At 53.3% G+C, this 24,708-nt stretch overlaps 2 protein-coding genes across 2 annotated transcripts in view; both read right to left on the reverse strand.

Annotated features, from left to right (window-relative positions):
* Positions 1-8,789, reverse strand: part of LOC119104740 (dysferlin) — a 77,907-nt gene extending 69,118 nt beyond the window's left edge. Inside the window, exon 1 of the mRNA XM_037228459.1 lies at positions 8,677-8,789. The gene's annotated coding sequence lies outside the window, so the exon portion shown is untranslated. The remainder of the gene's footprint in view (positions 1-8,676) is intronic.
* A 1,899-nt stretch (positions 8,790-10,688) lies between these two features.
* LOC119104418 (STAM-binding protein-like A) lies at positions 10,689-23,630 on the reverse strand. Its single transcript, XM_037228115.1, has 13 exons — positions 23,528-23,630; positions 21,437-21,593; positions 20,411-20,509; positions 19,567-19,735; positions 18,622-18,710; positions 17,816-17,916; positions 16,933-17,032; positions 16,317-16,427; positions 15,167-15,236; positions 14,509-14,646; positions 13,449-13,561; positions 11,765-11,867; positions 10,689-11,372 (listed from the first exon to the last, which is right to left on the reverse strand). The coding sequence occupies exons 2-13, from the start codon at positions 21,514-21,516 to the stop codon at positions 11,310-11,312; spliced, it is 1,236 nt and encodes a 411-aa protein (XP_037084010.1). The 5' UTR covers positions 21,517-21,593; positions 23,528-23,630; the 3' UTR covers positions 10,689-11,309.
* Between the last annotated feature and the right edge of the window lie 1,078 nt (positions 23,631-24,708).

The following is a 24,708-nucleotide window of genomic DNA, read 5'->3' on the forward strand; positions in this document are numbered from 1 at the left end:
TGACTGATAGCGTCCATGTTGCAGGCCGCAAGCACCGTCTGCCAGACCGCATGTGCCGGCTGAGTTGATACCGACTGACCCCTGATCATATCCCAGCCAGATAACGCCGACCGAAGCCACCACGAGATACGCTCGCCGTTCTCGCGCACGGGGACCGACATGCAATACGCTGCCCGGACGGCCGACCTTCGCCGGTATCCGTCGTTTTCAATATGCAGAGGTCGGACGATACGGTGAAGCCCTATCAATAACACTGGCCGTATTCCGCCCCGGCGACGGGCCATGTTCGTGACCGTCGTCCTTTCTGCGTGACGGGTGATGGATCTATTTTGGGACAAATATCCATCGCTGTATAAGATGGGAGATATAAAGCGGCCTCAACATCAAGCACGGACCGTCTATGAATAAACGCCACTCTTGGAGGATCGTTACTGCAGTATACCTCCCCCCTCCACCCCGCCCCCAGACACGCCAGCGAAAGGCGACGATCGCGCTGACGTTGATGGGATATCCGAGGATGACGAACACGCCGATGTTGCTGGTGTTGATGAAGATCTTGAATGACATCGACACCTCTTTCATGTCAGCTCCGCACGCCTTCCCTGCTGCAGCACTAACGCAGCAAACCTGTGTACATATGCAACTGTCTGTTTGTACTGCAATACATCGCATTCTATCCTATTATATTCCAACTGTATCGTATTGCATCTGCTCGTGGTGTATCACATTATATTGCATCGCAATGTATCGTATCGTATTATATCGTATTGCATCACATTGCATTGTATCGTACCGTATTGTATCGCAGTGTATCGCTTTGTATGGTATTGTATTGAATTGTATTGTGGCTTAAGCGGGCGTCGGTTGGTGGCGCCATGACGCACCCATAACTCAGCGAGTGTTCCGAGTGACAAAACAACCGATGCGGTTTCATGACGTCACTCGGGGACGCCTGACTGACGTGATGAAATGTGATCGAGCCGATTCGGTTTTTGAAATCTGGTCCCAAACACCGTCCACATATTTACCTTCACCAGCCCACATCTAATCTGATCTTGGTATGCGAGGCAGTCGAATCTGGCGACCACGTTCCTGTGGAATCTGACGAAAAGTGTTGTCATGCAGGGACCAGCGTGCGAGGTACGAGTTTGGCACGTTGCGTTGCGTTGCGTTGCGTTGCGTTGCGTTGCGTTGCGTTGCGTTGCGTTGCATTACGTTGTGTTGTGTCGTGTTGCGTTGCGTTGCGTTGGCACACGTTGGCTCAGTTTACCAGGTATTGTACCCGTCGCCTTCCAGGCGCGATTAAGAGTGGGGGAGGCGTGAATGAGGGGGAGGGCCTGTCAAGGGTCCGACTGCTCCCCGTAACCTTTTCGTAAGTTTTAAAGGGAGTGCCTACACAAAATATCCCGCGTAAGCAAAATATTTTTTCAATTCCTATTTTTGCCCACTGGTACTCGCGCTTTCGTTTCAATGCGATTTCCGAGCGCAAAGTTGTGTCTTACACATGGGAAAAATGGGGATTATCCCGCCATACTGGTGTACCAACGACCTACTCGTTCGCGTGGAAGCTAACGCAGTGAGACGAAGTTCGTGACGGCTATTACGCTAGGGAGATGGAGGGGCGTGGGGGGGGGGCTTCCGAGTTTTACTTCGCCTTTTCCTGTGCAATATCACGTAAGCATTGTTGACTTTTTCGCCAACAGTGTCCACCCCCCCCCCCCCCCCCCGCTTCTCCTCCGGGCCTGCTCCCGCCGCTTCCTCCAGGCTCCTCTGAACCTGCTCCCGCCGCTTTTCCTCCGGGCCTGCTTCTGCCGCTTTTCCTCCGGGCCTGCTTCTGCCGCTTCTCCTCCGGGCCTGCTCCCGCCGGTCCTACTCCGGGCCTACTCCCGCCGCTCCTCCCCCGGGCCTGCTCCCGCCGCTTCCCCTCCGGCTCCTCCGGGCTCTCGCCGCTTCTCCTACGGGCCTGCTCCCGCCGCTTCCTCCAGGCTCCTCTGGGCCTGCTCCCGCCGCTTCCTCCAGGCTCCTCCGGGCCTGCTCCCGCCGCTTCTCCTCCGGGCCTGCTCCGGTCGCTTCCCCTCCGGATCCTTCAGGCTCCCGCCGCGTCTCCTCCGGGCCTGCTCCCGCCGCCTCTACCTTTTTATCTTTGATTTGCTGACTATCTGAACTTAACATCAAAGCTCTATCGTACCGTGGGGAGTGAAGAGAAAAAGTCGGTTTCATCACCAGACTCTCCACACGCTCACCCAAATGCTTCCAAAAACCAATCCCAAGCACATCAAAGTTGCCTCCCAGTCTCTACCACCCACCGTATATCCCGACCCCCGCCCAGATCCAGATCCAGATCCAGACGCGTGCTCGCAGCAGGACCCACGTGGAGCACCGGACAAGCCCGCCCGTCTCCACTCCCAGTTCTCGGAGCTCCGCGGCATGACCTCACGGTCCGTGACGTCATTCGGAACAGCGTGACGGTCAGCTGATCGGACCGCGCACACGTGTGCGGCCGTGGGCGGCGGACCGGACCCGGACGGGAATGACGGGTCTGCCGGCGGCAATGGCGGGTCTGCCACTGAGAGGAGCGTCCAGACCACCACGGGTGGCCGGGCCCGGCGAACGAAGAAGGCGAAGTCCGGTGGGTTGAAATGAAACTGATTTTTGATTTGAAACTGACAACATTTTTCATCTTGTTCATGAACATGTTAACAGGGCTAGGCCTGCGGAAAATCGTCCTGGCTTAGAATGTTTGGCAAAAAGTTGCATTTTGTTTTTCAATTGGCGTCTTTGTCAGTCATTTATCTGCATGCTATCATAATTATCCAAAGTTCTGACCCCGTCGTGATTTCTGATGTTGATTTCTGAACTCTGTCTGAAATTGTAAATTTCTGCCCGATCTAGGGAACAAAATATTATAAAACAACTATTTTGATGAAAACTATGACAAAGGTATGTTTTTTAACTTTTTTTGTTTTAAGTCGAAGTATGTTTTGTATGACAAATGTATGTTATGAGCATACTTTTCAGTATGTTCCGCAGGCTGCCAGCCTCAACTGACCTCACATCCGATGACCCGAGACGTCCCAACGCGGGCGACGAGCGCGCCTGCGGACCGGTCAGAGCCAGGACCAGAGGCGAGGCAGGACATGCCACGTCACGGCTCGTCCACAGAGCCGCTGTTTGCGCCGACCGGCGGCGTGACGTCACGCCGCACCGGATCATGACGTCACGCCGGGTCACGCCCCGGCCCGGTCAACGAACCGAGCCGGACCTCGTCAGGCGTCGGTGACTTCACAGAGGTCCGTGATTGGAGTCGGCTCAAGCGGCTGGCCCAGGAGCGCGCGCGCCAATCAGACGTCTGGAATTTGCTGATCATTTGACAGGCGATGATGACTGGCTGGTGCATCCGACGTTGAAGAAAACCACTCCCGCTCGCCCCAGAATGTGTACACCGCTCTTCCACAGCTAAATCACGCCGAGTTAGCTCACGATCGCATCGAAAGTGCGTCAGCTTTACTCTCCCCTCAGATTTAAACATTGTTGTTGCGTAGGGCGTGCAGGTGAAACAAGTCACTCCCGTCCGCTCACAGGTCATTTTACAACACATGTCTTCTAGTACACGCGCTCGCGTGCCCCCATTTCCACGGCTCGCTTGTACGTAGACTCATCCTTCACCTCCCATGATACCACTGACGCCGCCTAATTCCGCTGACATAGATCAGATCAACAGCAAGGAACTTGGCTAAGGAGAAAGCCGCGAAACCCCTGGAAGTCGGCCCGAAACTCGTTGCAAACATCTTGACGTCAGTTGGGCCCACATACCGGGTGATGACTAACGCTCCTCGCCGTGAGCACAGCATCACCCCCTCGCCGTGAGCAAAGCATCACACCCTCGCCGTGAACAAAGCATCCCACCTTCGCCGCGAGCAAAGCATCACACCTTCGTCGTGAGTAAAGCATCACACCTTCGTCGTGAGCAAACCATCACATCCTCACCGAGAGCAAAGCATCACACCCTCGCCGTGAGCGCAGCATCACCCCTCGCTGTGAGCGGAGCATCACCCCCTCGCCGTGAGCACAGCATCACCCCTCGCCGTGAGTAAAGCACCACCCTTCGCCGTGAGCACAGCATCACCCCGGTAAGAGAGAACGGCATATTGAACACAACCGTCCGCCAATCACACAAGACGCGGAGCGGCGGACAGCGGAATAGCTGACAGCGGAATACCTGACTCTGACTGACAACAAGACAGCGGAATAGCTGACTCTGGCAGTGGCAGAGGCGTGCGAAACTGCAGTGCTACCCGTCAGGAGCCCCAGCGTTCGCTCGTGGCAACGAAAGGCGCGTCCGCGCGAAGTGCGTGAATGGTACACTTGGCGTGTTATGACCAGCACCGGGGAAGACAGCCGTCCAGACAACCAGAATGCCCGTCATTCAGGCAAGAGAACGCCACTGCCCAATATGATCGGTGCAGGATTGGTCTACCGTACAAGGTCAGCCAAACTCAGCCCACGCCGACAGCAGCGACGGACCGGTGATCTCATCATAGTGACGTCATTTCGTAAAAGAGCGACCTCACACTTGCCCCACCAGTCGCCGGCGTGTCTCGCCTCTGGATGAAGCTCTCGAACCGGACCGTGCTGCTCAGAATGCAGTGTTGACACGGCGGAGTGGGGCCGACCCCGCATAGCTCACAACCGGTCCTCTTCACTGGTGAAATGTTTGAGGCCAATCCCGTGGAATGCGATCGCCTAGAATCGCAGGGTGTAATACAAACAGTGGAGGAAGTGACGAAATCGAGGATCACGCTCAACATGGTGGTAATATTTCCCTTCATCGTAACTGCTTTCTGAGCAGGTTGCAACTTGGCACGACTGTGACTGTGACACGGCTGCAGCATGATTGACGCGACTGTGACACCGCTGCGGCATGACTGACGCGACTGTGACAAGGCTGCGACATGACTGACGCGACTGTGACGCGACCGTGACACGACTGCGGCCTGACTGACGCGACTGTGACAAGGCTGCGACACGACTGACGCGACTGTGACACGGTTGCGACACGACTGTGACACACCGTGACACAACCGCTGTATCGGCCGCCTACAGTGCAAAAATCCTCCCCTCCAAGTCACTGGAATACCCTGAAACCCGCCGCAGGGAGGGCCGCCAAACATCCACTACCCGTCAGGTGGTAATTTGACGCATGGTATCCAACACAAGCTGCTGTTAGGTCAGCTGGCTCACCAATGACGTCATTTGTGAAGGCAACGCACTGCATGAGGTAACAGCAGGCCATCATCTGAGGTCATGTATGAGGTCAGCCATGTGTGCCGTACCAAACTGACTCGTCCCGCGCATCAGCTATTTGTAAGTCTATATAGCTTACCATTACTTCTATGGAGATCATAATTATCTATATACATACATATGTGACTATCTATATCTATATCTATATATATATATATATATATATATATATATATATATATATATATATACATGACCTATAATCCCGGCAAGACAACTCGGTATATCATGTGGACCGGAAGACCAGAAAACCACACATGGCGAGATGGCCCGACCTTAACCTGACATGACCATGAATATTGACCTTCGACAACACCACGACAGGATTATAAAGCGCAAGAATGCGCTCTTTCGTTTGGTGTCAATTCTAAAAGTGCGAGCTAATATTACAAGTGTTAGAGGTTCCTGAAGTCACTTGAACTGCTCCGAAAGTCTGTAAAGCACGCCACATGACCCGTGACGTCACCAGACAGGTCACAGATATCAGCCCACCGATGGCGGGGCCGCGGCACGATTGACAATGGCCACCGATCGAAGTTTATGTTGTCCGCTCCAGCGATCAGGTCTTCGGATAACAGAACATGGGTGTACAGACCCATGTGTATCCATGCACCCATGTGCAAGGGCACTTTTAACCCCTCCGGTCGCTGACTGTGAAATGGCCCCGTACAGTGCCAGAGGGGCTCTCCTTCTGCCCCGACAGCGCAGGATCTCTGGTTCCCTGCGGGACTTCCTGATCGCCCGACTCCTGGTTCGTTTCCCTACGCATGCTTTTTCTTCAAAGCGGACCGCGACGCACTCAGACGCGAACTGTTCACACGAGGGCAAGCGACAGCGCAGGTACAAGGTCAGAGGTCATGCTCGCCCACATGGCGCGAAAGGGCATCCACACCCGGACTCTCACATACGAGCCAGAAGTCCACCACCATTCGACCAGCGCGCCCCCGGCTCGCTGGCTTCCTCTGACCTCCCCCCCCCCCCCCCCCACCCCTGTCCCCCGGGCTCGCTGGCTATCCTTCACCCCCTCCCCCCTCACCGCGCTCGCCGCCGCGGACCGTGCCCCTGCAATAGCGGAGGTCACTCCCAGACACTGGCAGCAGCGCCACGCCATAACTCACCTGCGGCCAGAAAGCAACACCCGCCTGGTGCCAGGGGCGCGCCCAGCGGTGTGAACAGGACGGCGGGCATCGACCACAGCGCGGCGAACACCGCTTGGCCACAGGTCACGTCGCTCCAATCCGCTTCCGCAGGACGTAATTACAGTGGCAATTTTGTCCTGGTGCGTAATTACTTCCTCACAACATTCCGTCCAAACGTCAAACGGCACCAAATATCGACAGCACCAGGTTAAGCTTCCGTCAAATTGTGCACGCGTTGTGCTTCTCCCCAGCGCCCAGCCCTGCACGCGGCCCTGGCGGGCCGTGGGTGGCCGGCCCACGGTCTGTCACGCTCCTGGCCTTCTCGGTTGGCTGCCTGTGGCCCAGCCTGAATCGGGCGGGCGGCGACGGCGGCAGGCGTCTGACCTTGACTGACCTTGACCCGTGCGCCAGCTGAGCGGCGAGGGCGTAGGGGGAGAGGCATTGCGGTATGGGGGAGCAGACCGAGCCCATGCGCCTGGGAAAGGCGACAGTCACGCAGAAATTGTACGACTGCAGGTCCTCTGCGAAATACATGACGCTTTACGCAGTGTGGTTTTCCGTTTTCGAAGAGAATTCGAAGTGCCCAAGGTTTCTTAGGAACCATAAACGACATGCGAGTCCCTTTCGCTCCTACCGCGCCGGGAGGGGACGAGGTACGGGCAAACAATACATGCGGGTATTGATGTCACCCATAGGCTGTGTCACAAACAGATCGGGGTACGTTGACACCTGTCCATGATTATACTTCGAGCACGCAATAATATAGCGAGGAAGCAATAACATAATAACACAAGCACGCACCTGGACCCCGTATCTGGGCGGGGCGCATCCACTTGGTACGAGCAAAATGGATGATGATTCAGAGATGGGGCTCAGATCGAGCTTGAGGCGCCGAGCCTCCAACGTCCGGACGATTGGCCTCAGATCCTCAAAGGCTAAGTCAAGAAACAACTAAAAAATAACCGCATCCTCATGGAGACTGGTTTCCACAGGCCTGTGGGACTTGCTCTTTAAGGTGTTGGAAGCGTTGACCGCCAACCGATAGCCCGAGGCACAGACTTCGGAACAAGGGGGCGGGGGCGATTCCTCCAGTTTTTACGTTTTTACACCTATGCACAGGGCACCACAAAACACAACACTGAAATGCTTGCTAAAGACCCTGGTTATTGTCTGCCCTCCACGACTGTGGAAGAATATCATAGCATCCAATTGCAGCCCATGGCCATGCATGCAAGACCATTGGTGTATTTACCGAGGGAAGGGGCTAGTGGCAGTGGGGGCACGCTTCCACCATTTTTTTTACGACGTGTGACTTGGCTTCCATAGTCTTGCTAAAGACTGTACCCTTTACGTTTTCCACCGCTCAAAATGTCATTTTTATGTCAGGGTATTGCCTCCATGTTTCAATTTCAGACATCAACCCTGATTACTCCCCTCTCCCCCCCCCCCCCAACACACACCCCGAACTCACAGACGTCGTTACACTGTTGCGCCCATGTGCAAGCTTTAAATTGACAAACGCACGACCAATCTAAAAAAGAAGATGACTGATAATGTAAGCTGTTTTTAACATGGGACGAGCTGTCAAAAACGTCTGATCGGAGGTACAGACAACTATTTTTGTCGCACCAGAGAGTAACTGGCGGCAAAAGAGACGACACAGCACAAGATGGTGCTCTAATCGCCCTTTGAAGTTGATAAAGGTCATTACTTCAGCCTCTGTATGCATGACCTTCGCGCTCAAGGCCCCCTCCTCCCCCCCCCCCCCACGGGCGCCGCGTGTGATCGCGGCGACCGCAGGCGAAAGGCAGTCTGTCACTCCCTATTGCCACCACAGTAGGCACAGACGAACGAACATTGCGGCGGTGACTTCAATACCTTTTTGAGGGTCCTTCCCCGCATGGCAATGGCCAAAGACCTTACAGGGCGCAGCTTTTCCAAAGGTTGCAATGCAGAGGCTAGGCCCAAAGCCCAAGTAGTTAGCTCCCATGCCTATCCTGCAGGCAAGAACTTGCATACATTTTTTCCGTAAGTCATAGCATCAGCATACATCCCAAAGATTGCATGACAAAAATTTGTAGTCCCTTCGTGGGGAGAAGCGCACTGTGATCGTTTCCTCACTTCCGCCAGAGGCTGGCAGCCAGCCGGCGCAAATTGGCAGGAATCCAGACTTCACCACACCCAGCTGATTCAGAGCGCAACCTCAGGTTTCTATTATTGCAATCAAACTCACCTCGTGGGTTTCCAAGGTCTGAATGTGTTAACTTTTCGCATTCGCGCAGCACCTAACACTCCTCGCACTTCATCCCGTCCACACGCCCCGACACCGCACAGAACACCGCCCTCGGCCCGCGACTTCCTTCTGCTTCCCGCTGCCTTCGCACCGGCCGGCAAAAATAGTTGGCACGCAGTAAATTTAGCGAGACACGTCATAACACATGCATTCTAAATCAAACATATGGGACACAGAACTGCTGCAAATTCCATGATTCCCAGCCGCTACTTACGTACTGCGTTTTTAACTTCCTTAGCTGGACTTTCTGATACTCCATGGGTTTTAAAGACCGCCAATTTGACGAAAGACTCCCACCGTGTGGCGGCCTGGGTTTGGCTCCGCCCGCGGTGCCCTAGGGCAGGCTGGCGGACCTTTGGTGTGTTTATCCGGGATTCATGACCTTTGCGGTCTCAGGTCAGGTGGACGTTCGAAAGAGTGCAAAGCGAAGGAATGCACGGGCCGAAGAACCGGCAGGGGGATATGGGAGTGAACGCCGTCGATTGGACGCTGAAGCGCATGCACTTAGTGGCGCCAAGGGCACGTGCGCCGCCCCGCGCTTTCGTGGAGAAAGGGTACACCGATGTTAGTTATTTTCCTCCACAGACGTTTCGAACAAGGGTACTGAAGTTTTACACAATAAGTGTTGAGTAAGGGAGGAGGACTGAACAGAACAATGGCTAACCTTCCTCTAAAATGCGTAAAAGGCGAGTTTCTCCCCTAGATTTGTCCGTTTTTCCTGCCACAGTTGGGGAAGGCCATTCCATTCAGAATAGGAAACTGTACCCTGGTTTGGAACGACGGGGACTTGACACCCAATGGCACGTTCGAGCGACACCCAGGTGTGCTTACGTGCTTAATAAATGAACAGGATCGGGGACGGGAGAGGCGGCAAGGAGTCCTCATCGCCATCTTGCGTTGAAGCAATGGCGATGCATGGAATGCACGGGAATGGATTGAGATGCGTGGAAACAATCGATTCCTTTATGGCTTATAGACATATGACCAAATTTCACAAAACAAAACGGCGTTAGCGATCTTTCAGGCCTGCAGCTAACGGCAAAGTGTGTTGCTTGATTTATGGTAGAACCCCAGCTCTTAAACTTTTAGCACAGCTAGGTCTGTTAGTTTTCAGTAGGCCCATTCATCCATTTATTCACCCAAGAACCAGAATGGCTTAGCCATGTGTGGCTTGGCGAGATTGCTCTCCCAGCCATTGAAACCCGGTTTGCTTACCAGATACCAGAAGGTTTGGTTCAAAACTGGTTAAACCTGGTCTCAGAAAAACACAAATCACGTGCTTAGTGTTTTAAGTGTTATTTGCGTTCTTTCAAAGCTGCGTTCAACTTTCAATTTTTACTGATATTTTGACTTAATGCTGCTTAAAAAACTAATACATCGCGCATATAGGACAACACAGATACTTGAGTACTACTACTTCTTGAGTGCGCACTCCAGATACTCAAGATACTACTTCTTGAGAGCGGTCCTATAATTGGCTTATCTAAATGGCGCGGTGCTCAATAAGGCGACATTTCTACCAATGACGTGCGAGCATTCAGTACGTTTGTACAAATACCTGGCACCCACTACTTTCAACGTTTGTCAAGGCCTATAAACATCGCTGGTGCCTGAGTGGGTGGGCAATCCTCCACACCCGCGTCCCGAGAATAGAGAATGACGACACGTAAGGGCATGTCGCGATGACCAAGCCAGCGAACTTGCGGCGTCGCGACCAAAACGCGTGTGTTTTGGTCGCGTTTTGGTTTTTGTCACCGGCCAGTCATTTAGTAACTGGCCGGCCTGTCACAAGGGTGCTAGTGTTTTGACATCGCGTAAGGCGGTACAATCTGCGAGACTAAACTGCCCGTTGCACTGGTATCGTTCGACTATGTTCACGAAGACGGTGTCGACAAAACACGCTATCCTTGCCACGAGCCCTGACTCCGGAGTCGCCCTTACAAAACGCCCGCTTCGCCTCAATAAAAGTCGTCAAGACCTAGTATATTCGTGCACAATATAGATGAGGGAGTGCAAAACACCACGCCACAGCCGAAGCTGTCCGACTCCATCACGGAAACCGCGGCACATGCCCCAGTGACGTCACTTCAGCGACGTCCGCGACGTCACCTCCACTGCGGCCAGGCTGACGTCATCCATGACGTCACGACATTGTTAGAAAACTCGCCACCGCGATAGCATCTGTAACATAAAAGACGCGCTCAAAACCAGCCTCTGAACAGGTTAGGAAACCCAAGCCGGTCACCATGACGCCCCAACGCACGTACGCACGTTCACTTCACGCTAGTTCACAGAGAATATCACGAACAGCTCTCAGTCTCCTGGCCGCGCCGGCGGCGTCTCAGCCGCGTCACTGTCGCCTCAGCCGCACCTACACAGCGCCACCCGCCGGTCGCGCGCACACCGTAGGCATCGGTGCCTTCAAGGGTAGCGACGCGGGCGGATCTGGCGGCGACGAGGCGTCCCCGACGGCGGCCACGTCGACGGCCACGGCAGCAGCGTTGGCGCTGACGGCGGCAACGTCGAAGACGACGGCGGCAACGTCGGCGGCGACGGCGGCAAAGTTGAGCGGGCTACTGGCGCAGATCGACTACGCTAATCTGGTAGCTGTTGTCCCGTGTCACGTGCTGCGCCTCCTGGAACAGGTCAAGGTCAATAGGTCAAATAGGTGGAATAGGTCAAAGCCCACCGTGAGCGCTCGAGTTGTACCGAAACACCTGCAGTGAGCACGCATACAAACCACTGTCAACGGATATGTAGACCTGCAAAACCATCTCAGCCCGCGTGGGCGGTCCCGGGAATTTTTTTAAAAATGTTTTCAAGAGAACACGACGTACATTGTCACGCTCCTTTCATGGAGCGCCAGCGACTGCATTGGCCACATAAGCGTGCAGGAAGCAAGGCTTAACCGGGATTCGAACCCGGGTTCCCCACGTGGGAGTCTGATGAGCTAACCACTCCGACACTCCGCTACCAAAACAGGAGGTGATTGACCTCCGAAACAGAGGTGAAGCCCGGGATCACTGACCTCGAACAGCGGCGGCTCCTGCGGGTGAGGATGGAACCCCGTCTTGTGGCAGTTTGCGATATAGTCCAGGCCATATTTGGGAGTCAGCATGAAGAAGCCGGTCCTGCAATAGACGCCGTGTCAGCAAGGCGCAAACGAAAAACGATCCTAACATCGCACCACATGATCAGGGCGAAATATGATCAAAAAAGCGCTTCAGGAAACGCATGCAGACTAGTGTAGCGAAAGAAGAGCATTAAATGAAATATTCGCCCCGACCTAAAACATGTCATTGATATTGGGACTCTACGACGCATTCAGCTGCTGAGGCTATACGGCGTCGCCTGCCCCTCACCCTAGCAGGAGGGACAGCGCCGACCTTAAGCATGTTAATCGATAACAGAGGTATAAGAACCATTTCAAAATAGGCCGTAGGTTTTGCCAGTATCAAAGCCCAAACTGCAAAGCACAATCTGTCACTGCGTTTCGTAAAAGGAACCGGCCTAATATTGACCAAATCCAGCTAGATTAGGTCCATGTTTGGACGCCAAACAATCCCGTGCTATGCATCGTCCAAGCAAGAGGTTAATGACCAGCGGCGGCACGGGATTACCAATTCGCACACGCATTATTTAAATGCGCAAAATTAAAATGCACATGCACATTCCGTCACTCCGTATACGCAGTGACGGAATCACCAATGAGTGTGCGTCACCGAATTCCCAATCACTGAGTAAGCACAAATGCTGTTGCGGCTAATAGATAAGAGCCCAAGGGATTACGACGTTTAGCAATATCGTTATGACAACAGCTGGGTACGTGTTCGGGCAGACAGGACCCACCGGATGCTGACACTGCGCCACATTCCTCAAAACAATAACCAACAACCCCACTCCGACCGACAATACGCCAAGCGCACCAACATCTACGTGACGCCGAGCACCCCGCAAGGAGATATGACTAGCGGCATTCGGGTGAACAGGCGACATGCAACTACCAGACAGCCACGCATACACGCAGCAGACATGTTCGTGACGTACCATACGACTGCTTCATTTTTTCACTTTTACTTGTTTCCTTCTTTTTGATAAAACTCAAGTAGTTATCTATTCTACGTCCTATTTTGTGCTATTTTCCTTGTTTTTTTTTTGTTGCTCTCTTTTTCTTTTTGCAAAGGTAAAACACTTTTCTATTTCATCTCCCTGAACGTTGTGTTCAGGAGCCAGCTCAGCCGGTCTGCGCAGGCCCAGCCCGACGGCGACATTCGGCCTCGGAGCGCTTCAAGTGCGGCGGTCATTTGGCGTTCGCCCCCAGGCGAGCCCGATCTACTAAGGCGTGACGACCACGCGGTACTGCGAACGCCGAGCAGCACACCACGAACCGTCCGCACCAGCAGGCGGCAATCGCGCGGCAGGCGGAGCCCGAGTGCGGCAGGCGGAGTCCGCGTGCGGCAGACGGAGTCCGCGTGCGGTAGGCGGAGTCCGCGTGCGGCAGGCGGAGCCCGAGTGCGGCAGACGGAGTCCGAGTGCGGCAAGCGGAGCCCGCGTGCGGCAGACGGAGTCCGCGTGCGGCAGGCGGAATCCGCGTGCGGCAGACGGAGCCCGAGTGCGGCAGGTGGAGTCTAAGTGCGGCAGGCGGAGCCCGAGTGCGGCAGGAGGAGCTCGGGTGCGGCGGGGTGGAGCCCGAGTGCAGCGGGGCGGCTTACTCGTTGTATTTGGGCGCGCAGACGATGGCTATGCTCTCGAGCATCATCAGCTGATAGCTGCAATGGGTGTGCAGGTCTACGGACGACAGGAACGCCGTCTGCGATGGGTGAGTCTGTCGGCGAGACGGCCAGGTCAGGTCAGGTCGGGTCAGAAACAAGGTCAGGTCAGACATTAGACTAGAAGTCATGTCAGAGGTGATGTCAGAGGTCAGGTAGGAGATCAGATACGAGATCAAGTCACAAACAAGGTCAGGTATGGGGTCATTCTGAGGTCAGGTCAAAGGTCAGGCCAGAGGGCAGATCAGAGGTCAGGTCAGATGTCAGGTCAGGCCAGGACATGCCAGGTCAAGGATCAGGACGAGTCAGAGGTCGAAACGGTGCGTCATAAGCGACACAGGTCACAGCAGCAGTTCATCCGCTGACACGGCGGACCTCCAACGACTCTGAGGGCGCGAGCCGCGAGCGAACACAACAATAACGCAGTGATCACAAGCCGCCGGCATATTAGAGCTGTTGACACATAGATCACTTATCATTTCATTTTACATTTGATGTTTTTTGCATTTGTTGCATTTAACACGTTGACAAATTGACAATCAGCATGAATTTCATCCACTGACGAACACACTGAAATAAAAAAAGCCAAACACGATGTCCAGTGAGACACAGTCTAACTGGAGCATGAATACTTGCAGCCAGAATATTTGGAGCATAAATATTTGGGCATAATAATGTGCAGCCAGCCTAATGTGATGGTGCGGAAGACTCACATGTAGCCAGTCAAATGTGATGATTAGGAGAGCTCCATTATATCCAGCCAAATGTGATAAGGGGAGAACTCAACAGGCATCCAGCTCAGTATGATGTTGGGGCGGACTCGCATGCGTCTGGCCCAATGTAATGGGAGAGACATATCCACCCCAACGTGATGATGGGGAGGATTCACGTGCATCGCGTCCAAGGGTGAGTCGTGACTCTGACTCACGTGTGTCCACCCGAGGACGACTCGGGTTCAGACCCACGTGCGTCTGGCCGAGGGCGAGTCGTGACTCTGACTCACGTGTATCCAGCCGAGGGTGATGAGGTTGTGGGTGTCGAGGTAGGCGAACACACGCTCCTCTCCCTCCATGTTGCACGAGTCGGATGTGCCCGTCTGGCTCGGGATCAGCACGTGCGTGACGTACAGCACGTCCTGCGACTAAAACGCGCACACGGCACCGAGGTCATGCACCCTTGCGTGCACAATTCGACTGCATGGTGCTGCGACTGAAGCTGAGCCACCATCTTTATATAGTTTGTGAGTTGTTTTACATAATCAAATTCAATCAGCCAGCTACATTTTTGTTTTCTTAATTCAAAACGAGTTTCTTAATGTCTACGGTGGAAAAAGATGGACAACATGGCCGCACAAAACTTGCAACACTGACAGTGCATTGATGTATGATGCACGCAGGGCATACAATGGTGTTTAGGGGCCCCCGGGCCCTGGTGTTTCACTTCTTGTGTCAAAAAAGCCAACGACTCCACTCGAAAGGACTACAGCATCCAAAACGTACGCCCAATTCCATGTTCCGAACTTCCCTCACCACCCTCGCTCTCCGACCGTTCGCGTCAGTACAATCACGTATATCCCTGCAGGCACCCTGCCGCCGCCGGTGTACAGATCCGGGTCAGCCCCTCCCCGTCCCCCTCCCCTGTTCACCCGCCGGCGCGCTCACCGGCTTGCCGCAAAGCAGTCCGCACGTCTCCACGTTCTTGGCAGTGTTGGCCTCGGCAATCTTCAAGAAACTGCCCGGGGAGTGGAGAAAACGGCGCCGGGTGAGACCCGCGGGAGCGACGACAGGCAGTACGGCGCCACATGGGGGGGGGGGGGGGGGCTCAGGGGCGCGCTGACGGCCGAGGTCGTTTTGCGGCGCCACACGTGAACCGCTGTCACCGCTGCCGGTAGTGATGGTGAAATGTGCGGAGGCTAATTGTCACGATGTGGAGCGACATGTCACAAGGCAGTCTGCAGGTACAACCAGCGGCTGTGACGTCCACTGGGGCGCCGGGATCAGTGAACAGTGCGCGACTGTATACGTTGCACGTTGTTCGCAACGTACGCAGCGTCTGGCGGCAATACACAATACACAACTCATCATTGACAATACCCAACTCATTGGTGACAACACGCAACTCATCGGAGACAATACACGACTCTTTGGTGGCAATACGCAACTCATTGATGAGAATACACGACTCCTCGGTAAGAATACACAACTCCCCGGTGAAAAAACACATCTCCTCGGTGACAATATACAACTCATCGGCGACAATACACAACTCAGTGGTCACGGATCCCGTCTGTAGTCCATATCGAGGTCAGAAGTGCCGTTCGGGGCAGGGTGGTGACAGCGCCACAGGAAGACAACGACATGGACCCAGGACCTGGTGAAGCCGGTGCTGGGAGAAACAGCACAGGAGCCACAAAGTCAGTGTCCCAATATTCGGCCACTTGGGTGGGAGGGGCCACCACATGCTGCCCCTCCCATCGATCAAGACCGGCCTGTCAGGATCGAGTTGGGCGGCTCTCAAACAAGTATCTACGTGCCTCAGGCTTGACAAATGGGCTGGATAGTCAGATGCCTGAGTCGGGGTCAAAGGCGACGGATTAGCGCCCAAAACCTGCATGCGGGGACCGCCGGAGAGCCAGGATTCTGGTAGCATGAATTTATATTCACACCCCGCACACCCCACTGGATGAATTTTGGAACGCCGCACAGAACGGTTAACACATCAGCAAAGAAACGGAAGACACTGTTTAAAAGCACGACGGCGGACTGGAGGCATGCAAGGAAAGACCACGTGAGCGCAATGCACCGCCCTCACCTAGGCATGAGGGAGTCAGGCACCACGACTGTGCGGAAGTCCGACCGCAGCGACAGCAGCGACATCGAGTGGTCGAAGCGCGGCTTCACAGACCGGTCAACAGATGGCACTCTGTGGAGGCCATCATAGTATCAGACGACTTGGGCTGCAGCTGTTCCAGTACATATGCACGCACGCGTCTGGGAGCGTGACACAGCATCGCGGCTCTAGTAATGACGCAACATGTTCCCAACTCGGGTCTACGCTGCAAAGCAGACTGATCTTTCTTCTTTTATCTGAGCATGACATGCACTATGTCCAATGATGATGATTTGGGCTTTATGGCGCGCCGAATGTCCTGGCCTTATGGCGCCCATATGCTACGCCCATTAAGCATGCTGATCGCTGTGCTGGGATCTATCATGCATTTCTGATGCTTACAATCCACACCTTCCATGTTGTATTTCTAGCAGTTACAATCTAACGCCCCTATCTTGCATTTCTAACGCTTACAATCTACGGCTAACACTCTCAAACGCCCCCGTCCGATCCTCAGCGGCACCCCACCCTCGAGGCACCGCCGCTGCTGAGCCCGCCCCGTGCCGCCCCATCCCCCGCCGCTGGGGCTGCGTCTCACCCCGCGGAGGCGGGCCGGCCGGCAGCCCTGTCGGTCGCTGCCGCCGCGGCGCTGTATGAGGGCGGCGCCGTCGGCGGCTCTGGCAGCAGCGCTGCGTAGGCTGTGGGAGAGCGGCTCTCGTCAGACTACAGCCCTCCCCCAGTCAGCTGGCCTGACCGGTGCCCCTGGTGCGCTGCTGGTCAGTCAGCATCACTCTGTGCTGGCAAGGCTGCCCATGTGTTAGGCGTGTGCTACGCATCTTGATAATTCTCGCATATCACTTAGTAGGCATCGTTTAGCGGGTACCACTTAGCAGCTATAACTAAGTTTCTATCACTTAGTTAGTATCACTTATTTATTATCATTTAGTTATTATCTCTTATGCATTATCACTAAGTCTTAGTATTATTTCATGATTATGACTTAGTTAATACAACTTGGTTTTATCACTTAGTTATTATCACTCATTTACCATCTCGTATAAACAAGGTTGCAAACGTAACATTTCCTTACACATGTTTGCTTCATTAGTTACCCACACAGATAAATGTGCGGATTGTTGGCAGAGTGGCGCAAGGGAGCAGACCCTGCAGCATCGGACCGCCGTATGGTAAATCCCCGGTGTCGAGTACCACCAGCTACCCAGCCTCCAGCATGGCCGCGACCCGCGCCCCGCTCCACGAGGTGCGTCACGAAATGCGTCATGAACCCTTTAAACGATTCCGGCGCATGAACGTCAGTTGAACCGATTCTCATCGTCGATAATCGCGGTCCCCTCGCGACGCGCGCAAGAATAGCCACGCGCTTGCGGGCGCACCAAAGCCACAATGCGATGCGCCTGTCGTGGACAGTTAAGCGCCTAAAGGCCGACCCCGGAGCTGGGGAGGGGGAGGGGTCGGCTCACAGGGCAGGGCGTCGGCAGCCGGCTGCTTTTCCAGCGACCGCTCCACCTCCTCCGCGCGGCGTCGCTCCAGCTGCAGCAGCCGCTGCTTCTCCTCCTCGAACCTGCCGGCGCGCAGACGGACAGCTGAAGACGGCGCCGCAGCCCAGCACCTGGCTGCGACAGTCGCCAGACTTCTGGTGCTGCACCCGCCACGGCCAGCGCACTGACGTGTATCTACTGCTGGGCTATATCGTTGGTGCCGCATCCGACAGTCTGTAGGAATATCAGCCCTGCAGCACCATCTTCAATATTAACTTTTAATGCTTGCTAATGCGCAATACTCGGCTAGGGATGCACCAGCCAAGATACTGATGTGGACTAACACCCTGGAAATGAGTGTGTGCGACTTCGGACGCGGATGCACGAAAACTCCAGGTCCTCGCGGTCATCAGCAGCGATCAGTACTGATCGGGGCTGATGAGAGTTCCGGCACCGTCGCCAGTCCGTGAGGACCTGATGTGTTCTCCCCCAAGGCGTTGTTGTGTCGGGCTCAGATGACGCCAGATCACCTGCGGCCCAGTGTGAACCGACCTGCCGGTGTACACCGACCTGCGGCGCCGGCGTGGACCGACCTGCGGAGTTGGTGTGGACGGACCTGCCGGCGTGGACTGACCCCCCGGCGTGGACCGACCTGCGGAGTTGGTGTGCACCGACCTGTCGGTGTGGACGGACCTGCCCGTGTGGATGGACCTGCCGGTGTGGACGGACCTGCCGTTGTGGACTGACCTACCGGTGTGGACCGACCTGCCGCGCCAGCGTGGACCAACCTGCGGCGCTCCTGCTGCTCGTGCTGCTGCTGTGACTGCCGGAGGGCCTCATCCTGCCGCCGCTGCGCCAGCTCCTCCTCTAACATCCGCTGCCGCCGGGTACGGGGACACGGTCAGTACGCAGCCAGGACGGGGACGTTAGAATCACGGTCAGGACGGGGACGGCCAGGTCGGCCAGCCGCCCGGCTACGCTCGGCTGGGAACGAGGCCCCCGCACTCCGGGCACACTGGCGAGCGAGGGATAGTGTAACTTTCTGGCCGCCTTTCTACCGCGATGACACTACGTAAGCCACCAGATTGTGGAGGCCACAGCGGTTATCAGGTACTGCACATAATGATGCAAAGGATCGCCGGCATGGGACTTCACAACGCACTCAGCTGCAGAGGTAATATGACGTCACCAATGATATAAACTATCTACACCGAACAATCAGTGCCACGCACACACCGTGACATGTGTCGTCGGTTTGGTTGATGGTCTCGCTACACAAATAAATTACCATTCACATTTGTCCCGGACAAACACCAAACCAGGAGCCATACAGCGGCGGAAGCTCTGATAACAGAACGGTCGCCGCCGACCCCGCGCCGTGGGTCCGAGCTTGCCCGCCGCTCCGGCCCCTCGTGACCCCACGCAGCGCCCACCGGCGAGAGACAACAGTGCCAGACCCATCGTTCACGGCGACAACGCGCATCTCGACGGTCACGACCTTCCCAGATGAGCAAAGCTACCGTTCCACTCTCACACCGAATCTGTCCTCTCCAAAAAGCCCGCATTTCGCGACAGGCCTTTCGCATTTGCGTGGAAAACACCGTCGACGGCTTTCAGCCGACGAAGCGTCGCATGACGACGCGGTCCTCGCCGGCGAAGCGACCGGCGAAGCGACCGCGCGAAACAGCCGGCGAAGCGGCCGACGAAGCGACCGGCGAGGCGGCCGTATCCACCTGTTCGGCGAGCCAGGCCTTGTGCTCGTTCTCGAACTTCTGCATCAGCTGGCCCTTGATGGACTCGGCGCGCGGCAGCGTCGCCTCCAGGTGGCGCTTGATGGCGGCCCGCTCGCCCGGCGACACCTGGTGGTACTCCGGGTGCCGCCGGATCTTCTCCAGGAAAATCCTGCCGCGCCACAGAGTACGCTCAGAATCCAGGCGTGGCCTTCCCGCGGATAAACTAACAACGTATCTGTCTTTGCTTCTATAACTGTACGCAAGACACGTTCGAGGAAGGGGCACGGTCACAACTTGGGTCGGTGCCGGTCAAAACGATCACAGTCAAAACAGTCAGGCAGGGTGACTTAGGCATGAAGCCGTGGTGGGATTCGCGCAGGACGGTAATGGGCGGAGAGTAAATCCTGTCATGGAAAACAAGACCTATGTTAATTCTGCATTACCCTTGCAGTGTCAACACGGGTTAATGTTTAATCGTTTTGCAGCCGAATAAGCATGGAAGCCTTCATCAGCAAGCCCCGAAGCGCCCGAAAGCCGGGGAAGTACAGGCAGCTGTCCCCCTACACCCCCCCCCCCCCCCCCGACTGTAGAACTCATTGGAATTGCCACCCCTGACCAAATATTTGTAGTGTAATCCACATGGCATTACAACAAAGAAAAAAAAGGAAGTAAAAAACATGGAAGCCCCTCGCTCTTTGCACAAAATTCCACACTATGCCACTCTGCTGAGCTAGGGAAACAATGGATGATAATACACCAACACCTGAACCAGCATCAACAGAACAGCCAGAGCGCAGGAGAGCAGTCTTGAAGAACTGCATGCAATGTATGTGAGGAACATCACGTCATGAACTTCATATAGAGCACGTAGGCGCCCTCGAGGTTGCCTTCCTCGGCATACACGTTGGCCATCCGCACCATCTCCACACCGGAACGGAAGTACCTGGAACATCCCAGTGGCAGTGATACAGCACACAGGATGTGCGAACCGTTGCTCTGTGGTGGTAATGGATGTCAGCCCAGCCATCACTAGCAGAACCGACTGCTGTGACATTGCAACAATCAGCATACAATGACAACAAAGACAGCACAAGCTTTTGCAAGCAAACAAAGACAGTGAGCGTTTTTTGCTTTGGCACAGCACAAGCTTGCTATTGCACCCATAATTCAATGGGAGTACTGGCTCCCCAAAACTGTGATCTCCCTCCATTTTTAAAGCTTATGTATAATTTTGTCAATGACAAGGACTTCTCAGGTCAGTAGTAATGCTAAGCAGTGCCTGCTGAGTGAACCCTGACCCCACAACATGGTCATAAAATTTTGGGCCCCTGGCAGCATTGGAGATGAAAGCTTAACATGTCCCAATGCTGACAAGACCTGCCCTGTGGTCTGACATCATATGACCTTTTGAGTGCAAAGGGTCAAGGTTGAGTCACAGACAAGGGCAGCAGGTCATCCCAGTCAGTGAGGATTTCAGGTGGCTTAAACCTACCCACCCACAGGTAACTGAATCAGACTTGGAATACATGTACCCCCACTGACCAGGCTCTTGAGGCAGACTCTGACACACAGTCACAGTCCTCACATGGGCAAAATGCAACAACAGCTAGGCAGTAATTAGAAGGATTACAAGATGACAAAATGTGCAGCACAAATTATTGCTTATAGCATTACATATCACAGCAAAGAGCACATCCTGATCCACTGGGTGGTAACACTAGTCTCACACTTATGCTCATGTTGGCACTCATCTCCCTATAATTATGTGGAAAAAGCTCTTCAAAGACGGTTTGCAACACAAGCCCTGTACACATTCTGTCACCCCTTTTGTAGTTGCTCAGTCAGTGCACACGGAGCAGAGTTGTCTCACATCCTGGCTGGTCTGGTGTAGTCAATGTCATAGTTGGCCATATCAGCCAGATGTTTGATGCGGACAGGTGCCTCCTCCATGACGTCGGAAGCCTCCCTGGCCGAGAGTGTCAGTCTCAGCATTCAGCGGCAGGTGGCGAGAGGGGCTGAGTTTGTGCCTGCAAATTCCAGATGCAATGTTAAAAGGAGCATATTTTGTTAGTGTAGTTGAAAAAGTCAGTCTTCTTAAAAAGTAACATCTGTAAAAAGCAACAGTTCTATTACATCACTGTTGTGCAACATTGTTGTCCAAGTACACACTGTGGCATGCACCTTTCTCATCCATGCAAGCAGCAGACCTTTTCTAATTTCTCTGGTCCAGCATTCAACAGACAGCCTTGGTGACCCAGAGTGAGACCAGAACCCTAGGGAAGGCCATGAGGTAAAATGCTTATACTTCAAGACAGGCAATGGCTCAATCACTAGTTAGTCCTCCCCACCAAGAAGGTTGGGATAGCCATATCTGGTTATTTCTCTCAGTTCATGGCCATTGGGTGAATGATACATTTCCAGAAAATTTGTGGAAGCCTTGCCTTTACCTCTAGTTCCCATGTTTATGACCTTATCTACAAAACATGCATCAATCATGTGAATGTGTCATATATCAACAACAGCTGTGCCCTAAACCTCATGCTTATGTGCATATACCTAAAACCAGGTCAAATGGTGCTGAACTTTATATTCCTTTTTTGTGAGATGTTTTTGAGATCTTTTTGCCTGAGCTTGAATCTGGAACACCATGATGCTTTAAAACCATGGCTTCATGGGCACTGAAATTGGTGCTGACCAACAGCACTAATGGGTCAGGGTGTACTTTCCTACCTCATGTTACAAAAAAGCATTGTACATCAATTGTTGTTTTTAAGGCAGAAGAACCATAAAAATGTAGGGGCCAAGGTAACAAGAATCCATCAAATTTGATCCTTGACACCAACAGGCCATGGGCTGCAGGAGGATTGGGAAGGGAATGTAAGGCAAAATGAGAACATGGCGGCTAAATAAAAGCTCACTATAGGGTACTTATATATGGCATGGAGTATGGATGCCAATGGGATGCTGGGTTGAAGGGGATGTAGGATGGGGAGGTTAGGTTAGGTTAGGTTAGGTTAGGTTGGGTTAGGTTAGGTTAGGTTAGGTTAGAATAGGTTAGGTTAGGTTAGGATAGGCTAGTTTAGGATATGTTCTAGACTATTCTGGCCTGCGCATTTCATAAACATACCTAAATGTGATAAGAAACTCTTTTCTTTGTATTATTGTTGTTACCTTAGTCTTGTACATTTTTCATGGTTCTTCATAAGCAGAAATATTGTAATTACTCAACAACAACGCAGAAATGGCTCTGGGGAGTCAAGGCGTGAGGTGCGTGCGCACTCAGGTGCTTGCTATTGTAGTTATTGGAATTTGAAGGTGGGAGCGCGATTCTACCCGTTTTGAGATTATATTGTTCGGCCTTAAACACGACAAATGACGTGCAATGATTTTTTCTAACGTTAGGTAGGGAAGTACACCTACACCACACTAATGTGATGGCAAACCAACTATGCACTAGTCTGTTATGTGGTAGCTTGGTTCTGAGCTGTGTCAGCACTTTGTGGCATTCATGTTGTGGGAGTCCCTAGCAAGTATTCATTAAAATAGCATAGATTTACTGCACTGATAACAATCCAGAGGAAGTGGTCATGGCTCATAGTGCTTCACCATACATACCTAGGTCTATCAAGCACCAAATAAAACATTTCCTTACTTTGCACTCAGCAGGCTTTCAGGGTTTCAGGGTTTCAGGGTTTAATATGGGTTTGATCACAATGATATCAACCTGACGTCCTCCAAGCTTTAAAGCTCTACCTGACCTTTGCAGTTGGCTTGAAGAGCATACAAAATCCTCGACAAAGCTGTTGAGCAGCTCTAGAGCAAGTACCCGATATTATAACGCTATGGACATTCGCTGACCGCCTCAGTGTCTATCCATGCCCACGGCTACGAACACTGCAAACTCTGTGCAAATGAAAAAATAGCAGGTCCGCCTTTTATATGTGCTGGTGTTCATTTTTACCTGGACACGCGGGCGAACCCTTCCGATCTACCTCCCCAGTACCCCACCAAACTTCCCAGCGCCGCCCCCCACCGTCGTCGTCAGTGACTCATGCAGCACACAGCAAGGTTGTGTACACTAACTGGATTAATGATGTTCGTCTGCTGTTGATATCGTCAGAATCAGGTTTATTCATCAACAATGTGCATAAAACAGTGTTTGGATTGGGTCACTTTGTGCCGAGATGGCAGATAACTTGATACGAACAGATGTACAGGCTTACAAAACTATCCTCAATTCTAGCGTATTTGAGACGCTGAAGGAACATGAATAGGAAAGTAATTATCTTATAAGAGACCTAGATTGCCCTATATTGCTTATTTAGTAGCATTTAAGTGGCTTGTGTGGTGGATTCTGTTACTTAAGTACTATCCGAAAATCCTTTGACATAAAAAATTGGCACCGATGCTGACGGCTTAGCCCTTTTCCCACCCCAAAACGAGAGCGTGCGGCGTGAACTTTAGCTTGATACCTCGAAGCCCATGTATTTTGCACCCTGTTGATTCCAGGAAAAAATCAAGGATAAAACCCAATGCTGACCACGAATAAGAGACGCTTAAGCGCTGTTTCAGGCCCAGCGTACTTCGTTCATGAAGACGGTTCTTTGGGTAATGGGGGTGGCGAATGCCAACTTATAGCTTATGCTCATCTAAATTCATTTTTAAATGGATCTGTGAGAAACAGCAAAGTTTGGATTTGTGGGCCTTCCGCGTAGTGGTGTCGCCAGGGACGGTGCAGCACCCTAACATGACCATCGCAACCGCAAAGCTATTTCCCTAGATGAGGGCAAGTGTTAGATGCTCGGAGAAATCTTCTAAAATTTGACCGTTTTTTGGTTTGTTAGATGTAAACTCGGACACTTTTTACGCAGCATGAATGCGTCATCCACGCCACTAATTTATCGCTCTCGGGAGACTCTCTTGTCCGGTAGCTAGGTAGCTCTTGTCCGGTAGCTAGGTACATGTCAAGGTAGCTACCTTGACATGTATGTCATCTTGTCTCCTGGATTACGCTGTTAGGTAGCACAAAGCAAAAAAAAAGAAGAAAAGATCCTGCGTCATTATTACATTGAAAGCTATGACTTAAGCACCAAATGGTTAGATTGCTGTGTACTCGAATGCGGGGTGATCCCCCTCTCCCAG

Source organism: Pollicipes pollicipes, unplaced genomic scaffold, assembly GCF_011947565.3.
Source record: "Pollicipes pollicipes isolate AB1234 unplaced genomic scaffold, Ppol_2.1 Scaffold_6052;HRSCAF=7182_pilon_pilon_pilon, whole genome shotgun sequence".
NCBI lineage: Eukaryota > Metazoa > Arthropoda > Thecostraca > Pollicipedomorpha > Pollicipedidae > Pollicipes > Pollicipes pollicipes.

Bases quoted from the DNA above. Each gene is read 5' to 3' on its own strand.
- LOC119104418 (XM_037228115.1), bottom strand. From the start codon at position 21,516: ATGGAGGAGGCACCTGTCCGCATCAAACATCTGGCTGATATGGCCAAC. The intron at 19,736-20,410 runs GTGATGTTCCTC...GTGGCGCGGCAG, and splicing joins CTCTATATGAAGTTCATGAC to GATTTTCCTGGAGAAGATCC. The intron at 17,917-18,621 runs GTTGGTCCACGC...GCGCGCCGGCAG, and splicing joins GAGCAGCAGGAGCGCCGCAG to GTTCGAGGAGGAGAAGCAGC.